The 17736-nt window shown below is 35.2% G+C and overlaps 1 protein-coding gene across 6 annotated transcripts in view; it reads right to left on the bottom strand.

Moving 5' to 3' along the window:
* The window catches only part of LOC140633280 (coiled-coil domain-containing protein 7-like), a 356022-nt gene that overhangs the window by 46007 nt on the left and 292279 nt on the right, over positions 1 to 17736 (bottom strand). For 3 of the 6 annotated variants that reach the window (XM_072825599.1, XM_072825602.1, XM_072825603.1), the window contains 3 exons: positions 15146 to 15229; positions 10802 to 10885; positions 8211 to 8294 (listed from right to left, as the gene is read on the bottom strand). In XM_072825599.1, coding sequence (XP_072681700.1) covers positions 8211 to 8294; positions 10802 to 10885; positions 15146 to 15229 — 252 coding nt within the window. Of the gene's footprint in view, positions 1 to 8210; positions 8295 to 10427; positions 10497 to 10801; positions 10886 to 15145; positions 15230 to 16347; positions 16458 to 17736 lie in introns of those variants that run through there. The other 3 variants (XM_072825604.1, XM_072825600.1, XM_072825605.1) reach the window with 3 other exon arrangements.

Below are 17736 nucleotides of genomic sequence, written 5' to 3'. Positions count from 1 at the left end.
TATTTTTAACTCTTTGAGGAACCTCCACACAATTTTCCAGAGCAGCTGTACCAGTTCACATTCCCGCCAGCAGTGCAAGACGGTTCCCCTTTCTCCACATCCTCACCAACATTTGTTGTTTCCGGTCTTGTTAATTTTAGCCATTCTCACTGTGAGGTGGTATTTGTGGTTTTGATTTGTATTTCCCTGGTGGCAAGTGATGTGGAACATTTTTTCTTGTGTCTGTTGGCCATGTGTATATCTTCTTTGGAGAAATGTCTTTTCATTTCAAATTTCTACCCATTTCATGATTAGAATGTTTGTTTTTGGGTATTGAGTTTGATAAGTTCTTTATAGATTTTGGATACTAGCCCTTTATCTGATATGTCATTTGCAAATATCCTCTCACATTCTTTAGGTAGTCTTTTAGTTTTGTTGACTGTTTCCTTGGCTGTGCAGAAGTTTTTATCTTGATGAAGTCCCAATAGTTCATTTTTGCTTTTGTTTCCCTTGCCTTCATGGATGTATCTTGCAAGAAGTTGCTGTGGTCAAGGTAAAAAAGGTTGTTGCCTGTGTTCCCCTCTAGGATTTTGATAGGTTCTTATCTCATATTTAGATACTTCAACTATTTTGAGTTTATCTTTGTGTATGGTATAAGAGAATGGCCCAGTTTCATTTTTCTGCATGTGGTTGTCCAATTTGCCCAGCACCATTTATTGAAGAGACTGTCCTTTTTCCAGTGAATAGTCTTTCCTGTTTGTTGAAGATGAGTTGACCATAGAGTTGAGGGTCCATTTCTGGATTCTTTATTATGTTCCACTGATCTATGTGTCTGTTTTTGTGCCAGTACCATACTGTCTTGATGATTACAGCTTGTGTCTGGAACTGTGATGCCTCCAGCTTTGGTTTTCATTTTTAACATTCCTTTGGCTATTTGGGTTTTTTTTTTTTTTTGTTCCATACAAATTTTAGGATTGTTTGTTCCAGCCCTGTAAAAAATGATTATGGTGTTTTGTTAAGGATTACATTGAACTGTAGAGTGCTTTAAAGTATACATATTTTAACAATATTAATTCTTTCAATCCACGAGCATGGAATGTTTATTCATCTGTATGTGTTTCAATTTCTTTAATAAATGTTCTGCAGTTTTTAGAGTACAGATCCTTTATCTCTTTGGTTAGGTTTATTTCTATGTATCTTATGGTTTGGGTGCAATTGGAAATGGGACTGGTTCTTTAAATTCTCCTTCTTCAGTCGCATTATTAGTGTATAGAAATGTCACTGATTTCTGTGCATTGATTTTGTATCCTGCCACATTGCCAAATTGCTGTATGAATTCTAGCAATTTGGAGGTGGAGTATTTGGGTTTTCTGTATACAGCATCATATCATCTGTGAAGAGGGAGAGTTTGATTTCTTTGCCAACCTGAATGCCTTTTCTTTTTGTTGTCTGGTTGTTGAGGATGGGACTTCTAGACTATGTTGAACAAAAGTGATAAGAGTGGGCATCCCGTAATGTGCCTGACTTCAGGGGAAAAGCTCTCAATTTTTCCCCATTGAGAATGGTATTCATTGTGGGCTTTTCATATATATATGGCTTTTAAGATATTGAGGAATGTTACCTCTATCCCTACACTTTGAAGAGTTTTAATCAGGAATGGATTCTGTATTTTTTCAAATGCTTTCTCTGCATCTATTGGGAAGATCATATGGTTCTCATCTCTTCTTTTTTTGATGGGATTAATCACTCTGTTTTACAAATGTTGAACCACTCTTGCATCCCAGGGATAAATCCCACTTTGTCGTGGTGAATGATCCTTTTAACGTACTCTTGGATCTCATTGGCTAGTGTCTTGGTGAGAATATTTACATCCACGTTCATCAGGGATATTGGTCTGTAGTTCTCTTTTTTTAGTGGGGTCTTTGGTTTTGGGATTAAAGTAATGCTGGCCTCATAGAATGAGCTTGGAAGTATTCCTTCCATTTCTATCCTTTGAAACAGATTTAGTAGCATAGGTATTATTTCTTTTTTAAATGTTTAATAGAATTCCCCTGGGAAGCCATTTGGCCCTGGACTCTTGTTTCTTAGGAGGTTTTTGATGACTGCTTCAATTTCCTTGCTAATTATTGGTCTGTTCAGGGTTTTTAAATTCCTTCCTGTTTCAATCTTGGTAAGGAGTAGGTTTCCAGGAATGTATCCATTTCTTCTAGATTGCCTGATTTGTTGGCATATGGTTGCTCATGTTTTAAAAATCATTTGTATTTCCTTGGTATTGGTTGTGATCTCTCCTCTTTCAGTTGTGAGTCTATTAGTTTAAGTCTTTTTTCTTCTTAATAAGGTTGGGTAGGGGTTTATATATCTTACTAATTCTTTCAAAGAACCAGCTCCTGGTTTTGTTGATCTGTTCTACAGTTCTTCTGGTCTCTATTTCATTGAGTTCTGCTCGAATCTTTATCTCTCTTCTCCTTGCTTTAGGCTTTATTTCCTGTTCTTTCTCCAATTACTTTAAGATTAGCTTGTGTATTTGAGATTTCTCTCTCTCTCTCTCTCTCTTTTTTTGAGGGAGGCTTGTATTGAAATGTGTTTCCCTCTTAGGACCACCTTTTGTATCCCAAAGATTTGGAACTATTGTGTTTTCATTTTCATTAGTTTTCATGAATCTTTTTTAATTCTTCTCTAATTTTCTGGTTGACTCATTCATCTTTTAGTAGGATGCTCTTTGACCTCCAAGTTTTCTTTCCTTCCAAGTTTCTTCTTGTGATTGAGTTCTAGTTTCAATACATTGTGGTCTGAAAATATGCAGGGAATAATCCCAAACTTTTGGTATCAGTTGAGACCTGATTTGTGACCCATTATGTGGTCTTTTCTGGAGAAAATTCCATGTGCACTTGAGAATAATGTGTATTCAGTTGCATTAGGATGAAATGTTCTGTACATATCTGTGAAATCCATTTGGTCCAGTGTGTCATTTAAAGCTCTTGTTTCTTTGCTGATCTTCTGTTTAGAAAACCTGTCCTTGGATAAAAATGCCATCTTGAAGTCTCTTACTATTAATGTATTATTATCTGCGTGTCTCTCTACTTTGGTTATTAAATGGTTGATATAATTGGATGCTCCAACATCAGAGGCATAAATATTCATGATTGTTAGGTCTTCTTGTTGGATAGACCCTTTAGGTATGATATAGCGTCCCTCTTCATCTCTTCGTATAGTCTTTGGTATAAAATCTAATTTATCTGATATGAAGATTGTTACCCCAGCTTTCTTTTGAGGACCACTTGCATGGTAAATGTTTCTCCATTCCCTTATTTTCCATCTGAAGGTGTCCTTGAGTCTAAAATGAGTTTCTTGTAGACAGCATATAGATGGAATTTGCTTTTTATTCAATCTGATACCCTGTGTCTTTTGATTGGATCATTTAGTCCATTCACATTCAGAGTAACTTTTGAAAGATATTAATTTAGTGTCAGAGTATTACCTACATACATTCCCTGTTTCTGCAGATTGTTTCTTTGGGCTCCCTCTTCACTTACAGGGTCTCCCTTAATATTTCTTGCAGAGCCCATTTGGGGGTCACATATTCTTCCAGTGTCTGTCTATCCTGGAAGCTCTTTATCTCTCCTTCTATTCTGATATTATTTCTGGAAAGCATATTCTTGGCTGCATGTTTTTCTTGTTTAGTACCCTGAATATATCATGCCAGCCCTTTCTGGTCTTCCAGGTCTCTGTGGATGGGCCTGCTGTTAATTTGATATTTTTCTTCATATAAGTTAGGAATCTTTGTCTTGAGCTACTTTTAAGATTTTCTCTTTATATCTTAAATTTGAAAGCTTCACTATTATATATCAGGATGTTGATTGATTTTTTCTTGGTTTTTCGGGATAAGGGTTTCCTCTCTACTTCTTGGATATGAATGCCTGTTTCCTTCATCAGATTAGGGAAGTTCTCAACTATGATTTGTTCAAACATACTTTCTGGTCCTTTCTCTCTCCATGACCTCTGGAATCCCAGTAGGATGAATATTATTCTTTCTCAAACTATCACTTAATTCTTGGAGTCTCTCTTTGTGGGTGTTTTTTTCCCCTCTCTTTTCCTCAGCTTCCTTCTTAGTTTTTATTTTCTCTTTTTCTCCGTTTCCTTCCTTTCCATCAACTTGTCTTCTGTATCACTCACTCTCTCTTCTACCTCATTAACCCTAGCTGTTAGAACATCCAGTTTAAACTGCATCTCAGTTAAAATATTTTTAATTTTGGCCTAATTAGATCTCATTTCTGCAGTAAGAGTATCTCTAGAGTCTTTTATGCTTTTCTCAAGAGCCACCAGTAATTTTATAATTGTAATTGAATTGTATCTCTGACATCTAACTTAAATCCATATCCACTAGATCTTTGGCAAAGAGTATTACTTCTGGTACTTTCTTTTGTAGTTAATTCTTCCTTCTAATCATTTTGTATAGTGCAGAATGGCTATATGAGTGAGTAGAGTAAAAAATATCAACCATAGGGCAGCCTGGGTGGCTCAGCGGTTAAGCGCCATCTTCAGCCCAGGGCCTGATCCTGGAGACCCAGGATCAAGTCCCATGTCAGGCTCCCTGCATAGAGCCTGCTTCTCCCTCTGCCTTTGTCTCTGCCTCTCTCTCTCCCTCTCTCTCTGTCTCTCATGAATAAATAAATACAATCTTTAAAAAAATAAACCATAACCTATGTAAAATATGTGCTAGAGAATTCTGAAGAGATCAGAGGCCAGAAAAATAAAAGAAAAAAAAGAAAGGCAATTCAAGGGGAAACCAAATTTTAAAAAACAGGAAAAATTTTTAAAAGGAGGGGAGGAAATGGTTGGGGAGAGAGAATATAGCCTCACAGAGTGGACCAAGATGGTAATCCTTTTGGTTTTGAGTGTATTTTGGTCTGTATGTTAGAAGGTACTAAATTTCAAATTTATATAAAAAAGCAAAACTTATTTATAGAAACAACAGCAACAACAGAACAAAAACAAGAAGACAAAAGAGGGGGGCAGAATGGGAAGGAAGAGGGAATATAATCTCACAGTGTTGACCAATATTGTGCTCCACTTGGTTCTGAGTCTATTTTGGTGTGTATGTTAGAAGGTGTTAACTTCCAAAATTACAAAACTAAACAAAACAAAACCCCAAAACTTATATATCTACAAAATGAAATTGAATATATTAAAAGGAAGCCAAAAATGAAGAGTATATCTATGACATGTAATTGTATAAATATGAGTCAAAAAGGAAAAAAAAAAGTTAAAAATGAAGAGTTTATAAATTATTGTAGTGAAGACAGGAAAAAAAGAATATTGGAAATTTTTAACTTGAAAGATCAATAAATCATAAGGAAAAAAGCTTGAGTTCTATATGCTATTTTCCATTAGTCCTGGAGCTTTCCAGTGCTGCTTGGTCAGTAAACTTGCTCTTCCCCTGTTCTTCCAGCTGGTCTTCTGAGGGAGGGGCCTGCTGTGCTGATTCTCAGGTGTCTGTGTCTGGGTGGAGATGCCCTACCTTGCCAGGTGGCTGTCCTCAAGGTGAGCTTTTTCCCCTGTGACACCTTTGTTCCCTGGAGGCTGGGCCTCTCCAGGGTGAAAGGAGAAAAGAAAAAGTGAGGTCCGATCTCCAGCCCTAGAGCCAGGAGTTCCCAGCAAGTATGGAACTGCAGTCTCTTAATGCACATTGGCTCAGATTCTCTTGGGGGGCATGGAGGCACTGATTTGTAAAATTTGAAGGGCTTCTGGTGGCAGGAAACCTTTCACCATCTTGTGCACTCCTTGGTTTTGCTCTTCCTGGAGGGAACGGAGGATAGCCTGCTTCTCTCTGCCCCCAGGCCCTGGGGTAGTGATCATTCACCTGCTGCAGTGCTCACCAGGTCTTCCTCTCCCAGGTGCCCATGGAAGTGGGACTTGATGTGGGACTCGATCCCGGGACTCCAGGATCACAACCTGGGCGGAAGGCAGGTGCTTAACTGCTAAGGCACCCAGGTATCCCATCCTCCTTAATCTTGACCTTTAATCAAAGGTGTGAATATTAATTTCTATCTTTGATCAGCAGTCTCCTTTCAATTCTTTTCTTCTTAGCAATTTCTCTTAAATTTTGTTTAGTGCATTTAACTTTAAATTCACAATTAATAAATAAGCATAGATTAATCAACTAAATTAATTTTGTTCTTAAAGGGCATGGTATTTTAAATTGACTAAGGCCAGATGTGCCAAAGGTTATTACTTTAAATTGATGAGAACCCCTAACAATGAGGAACACTGAAGCAAATAGTAATTCAAAGTACCTAAACAAAAACAGTCTGAAAATTAAAGACATAGAAAAATGACTCTTCAATATTTATCACATTTGTTAGAGTAAAACACAAATTTAACTGCTTGATTCAAACAACTTCATTTTTATATCACCTTAGTTATAAGCTCTTTCAGTGAATACTTTTGATCTGATTCATGTTCTTAAAATTTTATTTTAATTCCCCTTAGTTCACATACATACAGTGTTGTATTAGTTCCAGGTGTACACTATAATAATTCAACAATTCCATACAATAGTCAGTGTTCATCATGACAAGTGTTCAGCTTGTTCTCTGTAGTTAAGAGTCTGTTATTTGGTTTGTTTCTCTCTCTTTTTTTTCTTTCTCTTTTCCCCCATTGTTCATTTGTTTTATTTCTTAAATTCCACATGCGTGAAATCATATGGTATTTGTTTTTCTCTGACTTTTTTCACTTAGCATTATACTCTGTAGTTCCATCCATGTTATAGCTAATGGAGCTCAAAATGGATTAAACACTAAAATGTGAGATCTGAACCCATAAAAATCCTAGAAAAGAGCTTAGGAAGTAACATTTCTGACATTGGATGAGTCAACATTTTTCTGGATATATCTCCTGAAGCAAGGGAGAGCAAAATAAACTATTGGGACTACATCAAAATAAAAACATTCTTCACAGTGAAGGAAATAATAAATAAAATTAAAGGTAACCTACTGAATGGAGAAGATATTTGATTTTTTAAAGATTTTATTTATTTGACAGAGAGAGAGCACAGAAGAAAGAGTGGCAGGCAGAGGGAGAGGGAGAAGCAGGCTCCCCATTGAGCAGGGAGCCTAATACAGAGCTCAATCCCAGGACCCTGGGATCATGACCTGAGCTAAATGCAGATGCTTAACTGACTGAGTCACCCATGCACCCTGATATTTGATTATTTTTAGCTACGTTTTTTTTCAATGTGATATAATGAAAATAGAAGTGTGATATAATGAAATAAATAAAGCATTCAAAAGTAAAGTTTCAGAAATCTTGCCTTAATCTTAAATTTCACCAAGAACACATATTTTGTTGCTTGTATATGAGGATTCAATACTTCCAAGTTCTAGATTTCGGCATCAATTCTGCAAAAAGTTCATGACTATAATATTTCTTGCACCTAGGAGAAATGTATTGGGTCACCTGGGTGGCTCAGTTGGTTAAGCATCCAACTCTTGATTTCAGCTCAGGTCATGATCTTAGGGTTGTGAGATTGAGCCCTGCCCCATTAGGCTCCACAATGAGCATGGAGCCCACTTAAGATTCTCTCTCTCTCTCTCTCTCTCCCTCTGCCCCACTTCTTCCCCCATTTGTGTGCATGCATGTGCATGCATGTCCCCCAAAAGAGAGAGATAGAGAAATGTATCTAACAGTGTTACTCCAGCATTAGAAGCAGAAGTGTAATCTGTGAATTATATAACATAGCTAAAGAACTACTCTAGTAGAGATGTAAATTCACATGCCAATATATATATATATGTAGATATATGTATATATATATAATATTGTACCACACACACACAGTAATTGGGTAACCAATGAAATAACTTTTATAATGCTCTTATAAAACTCATGAACTAGCCTTTTTTGATTTTTCAAATTTAAAGAACTTTTCTTTCTAAGCCAGCAATACAAAGTGAATAGAATAGTAGTGAGAAATATAGCACCAAGTATATTCCAGGTCACTAGAGCTACTGGATTTTATACCTTACTTTCAAAATAAATTTTAAAACTAATAACGTCTAGCTAATTTTCTATTGATAGTAAATGCTAGACTTTACTTAATTATAAGAGGGAATTCATGAAGATTTTTACCCATGCAATAACATATAGTCATTGTTGTCATTAAAGATCCATACTTAATTAAATCTCCAAAAGACAAACCATAAATATTAGACTTAAAAAATATTTGTTCTTACCAGAGTGACTTTTAAGTTGTGTGTTGATTTCATCAATTATTCTTTCTCTTTCAGCAGTATATATCAAGTGTTCTACATCAGTCTCTATAAACAAACAAATTCCAAATACTTTATAAGGTAAACATTAGTGTATGGCTGTGTGTGTGTGTGTGTGTGTGTGTGTGCGCGCGCGTGTCTGTAGTACAAACTTAATCAGAATTTGTTATTATAGAAGAGAAAAATACAATGTCTGAATTGCAAATTAAAGATTTCATAGAATTTGAAAGGCTCTTAGCAACCATTTAAGCCTCATTCTAATGAGGCTCAGAAATGTTTAGGGATTGGATCAAGAAAACCTATCAAGATGAAAACAAAACTGATGCGTAAACTGACACCCCATAATTCTTTAACCAGTGCTTTTTCTACACAATGCTATCTTTTTATAAAAATTTAAATCATCTTGAGAAGTTTATGTTAATAATATAATTCTAAGTTTATGCTAAAAATACATTCATACTGTAGGATATACAATTGAGATGGAAGATGACATTTTTGTTCATAGTTCAAGTTATAAACCACAAGCCCAAAGCAGATAAAGTTACTATGAGGCAGCAATTCTTTGACTCTCTTTTATGCCATTTTTAGGTTATATAAGTCAAGTAGACATCAGTGATGTAGAAAGGTAAGATATTCTGTAGTCTAAAAAAAGTGTCTCTCAGTTCCTCTTTATGTGTACACTTTGTAGCTGGGGAAAGAAATATGAATGAATTTGCAGTGGTATAAGTATTGAGATTGCATTTCATTTGATTTGAGTTTTTATGTGATTTTATTTATTTATTTATTTATTTACTTACTTACTTATTTTTAAGATTTTATTTATTTATTCATGAGAATACACAGAGAGGCAGAGACACAGGCAGGAGAAGCAGGCTCCATGCAGGGAGCCTGACGTGGGACTCGATCCTGGGTCTCTAGGATCAGGCCCTGGACTGAAGGCAGCGCTAAACCACTGAGCCACTTGGGCCGCCCTTATGTGATTTTAATATTTGCTGGATTTAGGAAATACTAACTAGGTCAAAAAAGAGGAAAAACACATGAAAGATATTAAAAATGAATTTACATAAAATCAAACAGGAGATAATTAGTATTCATGACTGGGTCAAATAGTGTACCTAATATTTTGCAAATGAAAGTTGGTTATAAAAGAGCATGTGTCAGAGGTTGGAAACCTGTCATCAACCTAACACCATAAGGTGGATCTTGCTTTGTTGTAATCCCTGAGATAACTGGTAAATGTTGTACTATGACATTCAGAGCCCAAATATATATTCACCACAACCTAAGAAGAGGTGGGAACCACCTTGGGTATCTTTAGCAAAAAGAACCACAATTGGATGGAACAAGCTTCAATAAATAATGATATTTTGTGAAAGTAAAATGACAGTGCAATGCAACATGGTGATATTATGAGATATATTTGGGGCTCTCTGGTTGTTTCTGCAATTAGTATAAGTAGGAATGAATGGTTCATTTGAAATGAGTGTGCAGAGATTCATAAATAAGCAAGGAGGCATTAAGAATATTTCACAGAAAATAGGATTAAAAACTGGGTGGAAAAGGATATGTCTTAGAGAAATTTATAATTTAGTAAGAACCACAATTTCCTCCTTCACAACACCCTCTCAATGCCTTAATATTTTTTAAACCTTTTCTTCTTAAAGTTCCTAGTATATTGTGCACACTTTTACTATTTCTTTCATGTCTCACATTTTCTTTTTGGTAAAAACTGGACATTCTAGACAACATACTGTAGCAAATCTGGATACTGAGTTCCCCTCTACTTTGGAGGGTCAATGTTGTTTTCCTGATTATTTATCTAGAAATCAGTCTGGGCCATTTTTTTATTGTACTAAAGTCTCCTTCTCTCCAGTGTGAAAAGTAATGTTGCTTCTCTGAGAGCAAAGACTTAGACATGCACACAGTCACTTTAGGATGACAGTTTCTTAAAAGGGGTCCCTTTGTTTCTTTCCTTTGTTTCTCTGTTAAGTTCTCTACCTCCTTTGGTATCACACAAGGATTGATAAGAAGTGTGTGAAACGCTGCCACCAGGACAAGAGGCTGTGGTATAAACTATGAGCTATATGACAAAACTAAAGGTTTCTACTTCACCTGAGGTATTATAAATTTGCTTGATATTTCAATCATACAGAGAAAATTCATAACCAATGTAGTAGCTACCTGCTAAATTCCTCTTCTTATCCATTTCATAAGCTAGAATTTCTGCTTTGCAAATACAAAACAACTATCCTGAAAAAAGAAAGTGAGTAGAACAGCATTTGAAATGCTTCCATCAAGCATATTCCAAGCTCAATTTAGCAATGGATTTTTAAGGATTTTTAAGGATTCTTAATGGATGAGTTCCAAAATCTATAATATGTGGCTAATTGTTCATTTAGTAACTGCTAGAATTCCACTAATTATAGGAGGGACTTTATGAAGATGTTTTATCGTGTAATAATAGCACATAGATTCTATAGTCTTTAAAGATCCAAATTTGAATTCCAGAAGGAATAAATAAACCTTAAATAGATTTGAAATATTTTTGCTCTTACCAGGATGACTCTTTAACTGTGTCTTGAATTCTCTCTTTATTATACTTCTTCCAATAGCACCTGGGAGGGACTCCCTATCAATCTCTATGGAAATAAACAGTTTCAAAACACTTTTGTAAGGTAAATGTTAACACATGTGTGTTTGTGTGTCTAGTACTTCTCTAATTAGCATTTCTTATTATAGGAGAATTATAATGATATGTCTGGATTGCAGAAACGTAATACCTTAGAATCTGAAGAGCTGTTAGTAAACATGTAAGCCTCAAGATACTGAAGCATAGAGATGTTTAGTGACTTGACAAATGTCTCATATCTGGGTGATGACCAAATGGATGCACAAACTGATGCTTCATCTAGGGCTTTACCCAGAAAACAGAAAGTATTTTGCAAATTTAAATCACCCTAGAGTGTTTGACTTTAAGTATAACTTTCATGTACATATTAAAAGCACATTCATATGATAGGGATATAACTGGTTAGGCAGGACATAACATTTTTTTCTCAGGTCAATTTATAAGCCATGGTCACTGGACTCACAGACCTTACTGTGAGACAGAAATTCTTTGACTTGTCCAGGAATATTTTAATGCTCTCCCTTTTATTACATTATGTCACTTTGAATCAAGTAGACATTAGTGGTGGAAAAGAATAACATATAACATGGAATGAGATGAAGTGCTCTCTCAAGTTCCTCTTAGCATGTAGACCTTCTAACTAGGGAGGACAAAATGGGGAATTTGCACTAACATGAGAATTGGCATTGCATCCCTTTCCTTTGAGTCTTTATATGATTTTTAACTTTTTCCTGGATGTGGAAACTATTACGTAGGTCTAATGACAGAAAAATAAAAAGAAACTTATTTAAAGGAATTTCACATTGCAAAAGAAATAACTAGAATTGTTGACACTAGGTTACCTACTGGGCAAAGTTTCCTGGGCAAAAATTGGTTCTAACATACATATAACTGAAGTGGGAAACATTGCCATGATCCGGACATCACAGATTAGAAGTCTTGCTTTATAGAAATGACTGAGCCTATGAATTTTAAAGTTTTCACTACCATCATGACAGCAAAAATTATACTGCCACCGTGATCTAAATGGAGGCAGAGATCAGATAAGGAGGTATCTTTACTAAAACAAAAGACAAACTGGATTGAGCAGAACAGGTTTTTAATAATTAAATAATGACATTTGTGAAAGTAATATGAGCTATAGTAACACATAACTGGAGAGAATTAGCAGATGTATTTTAGCCCTCTGGTCTTTCTCCAATGGATGTAATTAGAAAAACTCTCAATTCTCACATGAATTGAGAAAGCAAGGGATTCTTATATAAGCAGAGATCAAGGAGAATAGCCCTGCTAACATTGGGTTTAACACTAGGAGCATAAAAGATACATGTTTATGATATATTAAGAGTCATAAATTTCCTCCTTCACCATATCCTTCCATTGCTTTAAGTCTTAAAAAAAAATCCTATGTTGCTTGAATTACTTGAGTATTTTTTTAAAATAATAAATTAACTATTTATTGGTGTTCAATTTGCCAACATACAGAATAACACCCAGTGCTCATCCCGTCAAGTGCCCCCCCCCCAGTGCCCGTCACCCATTCACCCCCACCCCTACTCTCCTCCCCTTCCACCACCCCTACTTCGTTTCCCAGAGTTAGGAGTCTTTATGTTCTGTCTCCCTTTCTGATATTTCCTACCCATTTCTTCTCCCTTCCCTTCTATTCCCTTTCACTATTATTTATATTCACCAAATGAATGAGACTATAATGTTTGTCCTTCTCCGATTGACTTATTTCACTCAGCATGATACCCTCCAGTTCCATCCACGTTGAAGCAAATGGTGGGTATTTGCCGTTTCTAATGGCTGAGTAATATTCCACTGTATACATAAACCACATCTTCTTTATCCATTCATCTTTCGATGGACACCGAGGCTCCTTCCACAGTGTGGCTATTGTGGACATTGCAGCTAGAAACATCGGGGTGCAGGTGTCCCAGCGTTTCATTGCATCTGAATCTTTGGGGTAAATCCCCAGCAGTGCAATTGCTGGGTCATAGGGCAGGTCTATTTTTAACTCTTTGAGGAACCTCCACACAGTTTTCCAGAGTAGCTGCACCAGTTCACATTCCCACCAACAGTGTAAGAGAGTTCCCCTTTCTCCACATCCTCTCCAACATTTTGGTTTCCTGCCTTGTTAATTTTCTCCATTCTCACTGGTGTGAGGTGGTATCTCATTGTGGTTTTGATTTGTATTTCCCTGATGGCAAGTGATGCAGAGCATTCTCTCATGTGCGTGTTGGCCGTGTCTATTTCTTCCTCTGTGAGATTTCTGTTCATGTCTTTTGCCCATTTCATGATTGGATTGTTTGTTTCTTTGGTGTTGAGTTTAAGAAGTTCTTTATAGATCTTGGAAACTAGCCCTTTATCTGATACGTCATTTGCAAATATCTTCTCCCATTCTGTAGGTTGTCTTTTAGTTTTGTTGACTGTATCCTTTGCTGTGCAAAAGCTTCTTATCTTGATGAAGAATAGAGAATCCAGAAGTGGACCCTCAACTTTATGGTCAACTAATATTCAATAAAGGAGGAAAGACTATCCACTGGAAGAAAGACAGTCTCTTCAATAAATGGTGCTGGGAAAATTGGACATCCACACGCAGAAGAATGAAACTAGACCACTCTCTTGCACCATACACTAAGATAAACTCAAAATGGATGAAAGATCTAAATGTGAGACAAGATTCCATCAAAATCCTAGAGGAGAACACAGACAACACCCTTTTTGAACTCGGCCACAGTAACTTCTTGCAAGATACATCCACAAAGGCAAAAGAAACAAAAGCAAAAATGAACTATTGGGACTTCATCAAGATAAGAAGCAAAATGAACTATTGGGACTTCATCAAGATAAGATACTTGAGAGTATTTTTTAAAAAATAAACATATAGTGTACAATTTTCCCATTTTAAATGTTTAATCAATGCTTTTAATTTGTTCATAGAAATGTGTCACAGTCACAATTGTCGAATCTACTTAATATTTATGCCGTCAAATTCCTCTGAGATTTAGTAACGTTACATCATATTTTGGATATAGAGTTCTGTATGTTACTCTAAAGTCCTATTCTCCTTCTACACCTACAAATATAAATTAATTAATTATAATTGTTTCATCATTAGTAAAATTTGGGCCCTATTGAGAAACTTAAACAAGAAGAGCAAATATGTATGGATAGTGGTTGCTATATTAATCATTTTATTTATAACACCTAATTCTCTTTTAGCCATTATCTTAAATTATATTCTCTGCTCTAATTACTCTGCTCTTACTGTAGTATTTCAGTACTTTATGTTTGCTCGTTCTTACTTCTAGCAGTATAAATCTACTGAGTACTTCTAATGAATTTTAAATTTTCAGTTACTATATTTTTCAACTGCTGAATTTCCATGTTGTTCTTTTCAAAATATCTTTGCCTTTACAGTTATTCCCACAGGGCAAAGCCTTAGAATATATACACAGTAACCTTTGGATGACAGTGTTTTTAACAGGATTATCTTTGTACCTTTCCATATCTGTTAAGCTGTCTGACTCTTTGATACCACACTAGAAGTCCATCAGCAGTGTGTCTATCACTGTTATATGAGTAAAAGCAGTAATATAATCTCTAAACTATATAACACAGCTAATGTACTCTACTACAGCTGAGATACCATAATATGTTTGGTATTTCCACCAAACAGAGGGAAATGGTAACTAATGAATCAACTATCCTAAATTCCTCTTGTTACTATTATATTCGTGAGGTAGCCTTTCTCCTTTGGAAAATTTGAAGGAATTTTTTCTCTCCAAGCCAGAAGTAGAAAATGAATAGAATAGCATTGGACATACTTTTATCACCCATATTCTAAGGTCACTATAGCATTTGATTTTTATGGTCTAATATCTAAATGGATGACTTCTAAAACCCATAATATCTAGCTACATTTTTATTTCTAGTAAACATCAGAGTATAATGAATTATGAGAGTATTCATGAAGATTTTACCTATTTAATAATAACACATAGCTACTCTTGTCATTTATTTTTTTAAAGATTTTATTTACTTATTCATGAGAGACATAGAGAGAGGGGCAGTGACACAGGCTTCATGCAGGAGACTGATGTGGGACTTGATCCCAGAACTCCGGGATCACGTTTTGAGCCAAAGGAAGACTCTCAACCATTGAGCCACCCAGGCATCCCTACTCTTGTCATTTAGATCCAATCTTCATTAAACTGCAAAGAAGGTAAACAAACTAGAAATATTAGACTTGCGAAACCCGTCTTACCAGGGACACTTTTTGATTGTATTTTCATTTCCTCCACAAATGTATGTGGTCCAATAGCATCTTTCAACTGTTCTATATTGGTTTCTATAGAAATAAACATATGAAAACACTTCATAAGGTAAACTTAATGTGTGTGTGTAGCACTTATTTAATTAAGCCTTGTTATTAATGAATAAGCATTATAGTGAAATATTTGTATTGCAGAATTGGTAAAGTGTATTATTGGAAGGGATATTAGCAATTGTTAAGCCTCTATATACTGAGGTTTAGATATGTTAGTGATTTGACCAAGACTATGTATCCAGATAATGACAAAACTGATGCACAAACTTACATCTCATAATCCTTTAACCAGTGTTTTTTTCCACATAATGCTATGTCTTACGCTAAATTAAAATATCCTGGAGAGTTTATGATAATAATATACCTTTTGAGTTTACATTAAAATTATAATGATACTATTGAGATATATCTAGTCATATAAAACATAACCTTTTCTCTTCACAGGTTACATTGCAAATCATTGTCTCCATTGTCACAAAAAAATTACCAGGGAGCATAAATTCTTTGATTAGTCCAAGGATATTTTGTTATTTAGTTACAAAAACAAAAAGTAGGTATTGGTAATGGAAATGAATAAAATAAGATATTCTGTGGATTGGAGGGGGGCGGGAGTACCTTCCATGGTGCCTTTGGCATGTAGACATTGTAGCTTGAAAGGAGGATTTAGAATTTAACTTCTGTTAAATTTGCAGAAGTACAGGATTGAGAGGTGGTCTATCTTCATTTAAGTTTTTATGTGATTTTTAAAAGTTTTTACTTGACTTAAAAATTCCAAATAGATCCCGTTACAGGGAAAATATATGAATATGGTTAAAGGCAAGTTTATTCTGAAAAAGGAATGGTCACCTAAAGTCAACCACTGAATCTAAAGTTTTGTGGTCAAGTTGGTTCTAGCAACATGTACCTAAATTTAGAAACATGTCATGAACTAGTCATCCAGATGTGGAAGTCTTTCTTTGGAAAAATGGCTAAGTTAATAAATAGTAAAGATTGCATTATAATCCAAGTGTACCAACACTGCAATCTGTATAAAGGTGGCCATCTCTGCTGCATTGCCAAAATGAAATGTGTCAGATTAGGGGAATGAGTTTTCAGTAATTAAGTAACAATAGTTTGTAAATGTAGTAAGATCTATAGCAACAAAAACCTGGGGAGAATTAGTAGACGTATTTTGATTTCTCTGGTTCTTCTGCCAACTGGTATACACAAGAAGGTTTTGTTTTCATTTGAATTGAGGAAGCGAAGGATCCTCAAATAAGGAAGAGAAAATTTGAACAGTGTCTGATGAACTATCAGGTTAAGTATTAGGAATTAAAAGTTATGTGCTGGAGAAATTTATAGTCTAGTAAGAATCACATTTTTCTCCGTTTTTTATCCTCCTACTTTCCAAATTTTTTTTTTAAATTATATTCTGCTTGGACTTCACTGGTTACTTTTAAAAAGTGTATAACAGAGTACCCATCTTTTACTTCTTCTGTTAGCTTTATTCCTAGGTATCTTGCTGGTTTTGGTGCAAGAATAAATGTGATCGATTCTTGATTTCAATTTCTGCTGTTTCATTATTAGTGTACAAAAGATTTCTGTACTGATTTTGTATCCTGTGACTTTGTTGAATTCATGCATAAGTTTTAGAAATTTGGGGTGGGTCTTTCAGGTGTTCTATATACAGTATCATGTCATCTGCAAATAATGAAAGTTTGACTTCTTTCTTGCCTATATGGAGGCCTTTTCTTTCTTTTTGTTGTCTGACTAATGAGGCTAAGACTTCCAGTACTATGTTAAAGAACAGTGATGAGACATCCCTGTCTTCTTCTTGACCGTAGAGGAAAAGCCTTCAGTTTTCCCCATTGAAGATGGAATTAGTTGTGGGTTTTTGTGTATGGCCTTTATGATATTGAGGTATGTTCCCTCTATCCCTACTTGGTTGAGGATTTTCAAGAATGGATAGTGTATTTTGTCAAATGCTTTTTCTGCAACTATTCAGAGGATCATATGGTTCTTATTGCTTCTTTTATTAATGTGGTGCATCATATTGGTTGATTCACAAACCAAAGATGTATAAGTCCTGTACTCCAAATACTACAGAACATTTATGAAAGAAATTGAAGATGACACAAAGAAATGGAAAAAAATTCAATGCTCATGGATTGGAAGAGAAAATGTTAAAATGTCTGTATTACTCAAAACAATTTACACATTTAATGCAATCACCATCAAAATAGCACCAGCATTTTTCACACAGCCTTTCAAAGAAGCTGGAATAAGAAAAAAAACAAGTATATGCTTATGATATGTGTTATATTGATCTTATTTACAACTTCTGGTTCTTTCATTTGTTCCTGGGGATTCAATTTACCATCTGATATAAATTTTTTTTTTACCTGAATACATTGCTGTTCCTACCCATCTTTGTGTTGCTATTGTGAAATATACTACATCATTACATGTCATAGGTCCAATGATACAAACATATATATATGGTTTTATATGATTACCTCTCAAATCAATGAAGATGGAAAAGTGATGAA

Source organism: Canis lupus, chromosome 5 (assembly GCF_048164855.1).
Source record: "Canis lupus baileyi chromosome 5, mCanLup2.hap1, whole genome shotgun sequence".
In the NCBI taxonomy this organism is placed as follows: Eukaryota; Metazoa; Chordata; class Mammalia; order Carnivora; family Canidae; genus Canis; species Canis lupus.
The sequence above is the reverse complement of the archived record's forward strand: the minus strand, read 5'-3'. Positions and strand labels throughout refer to the sequence as shown.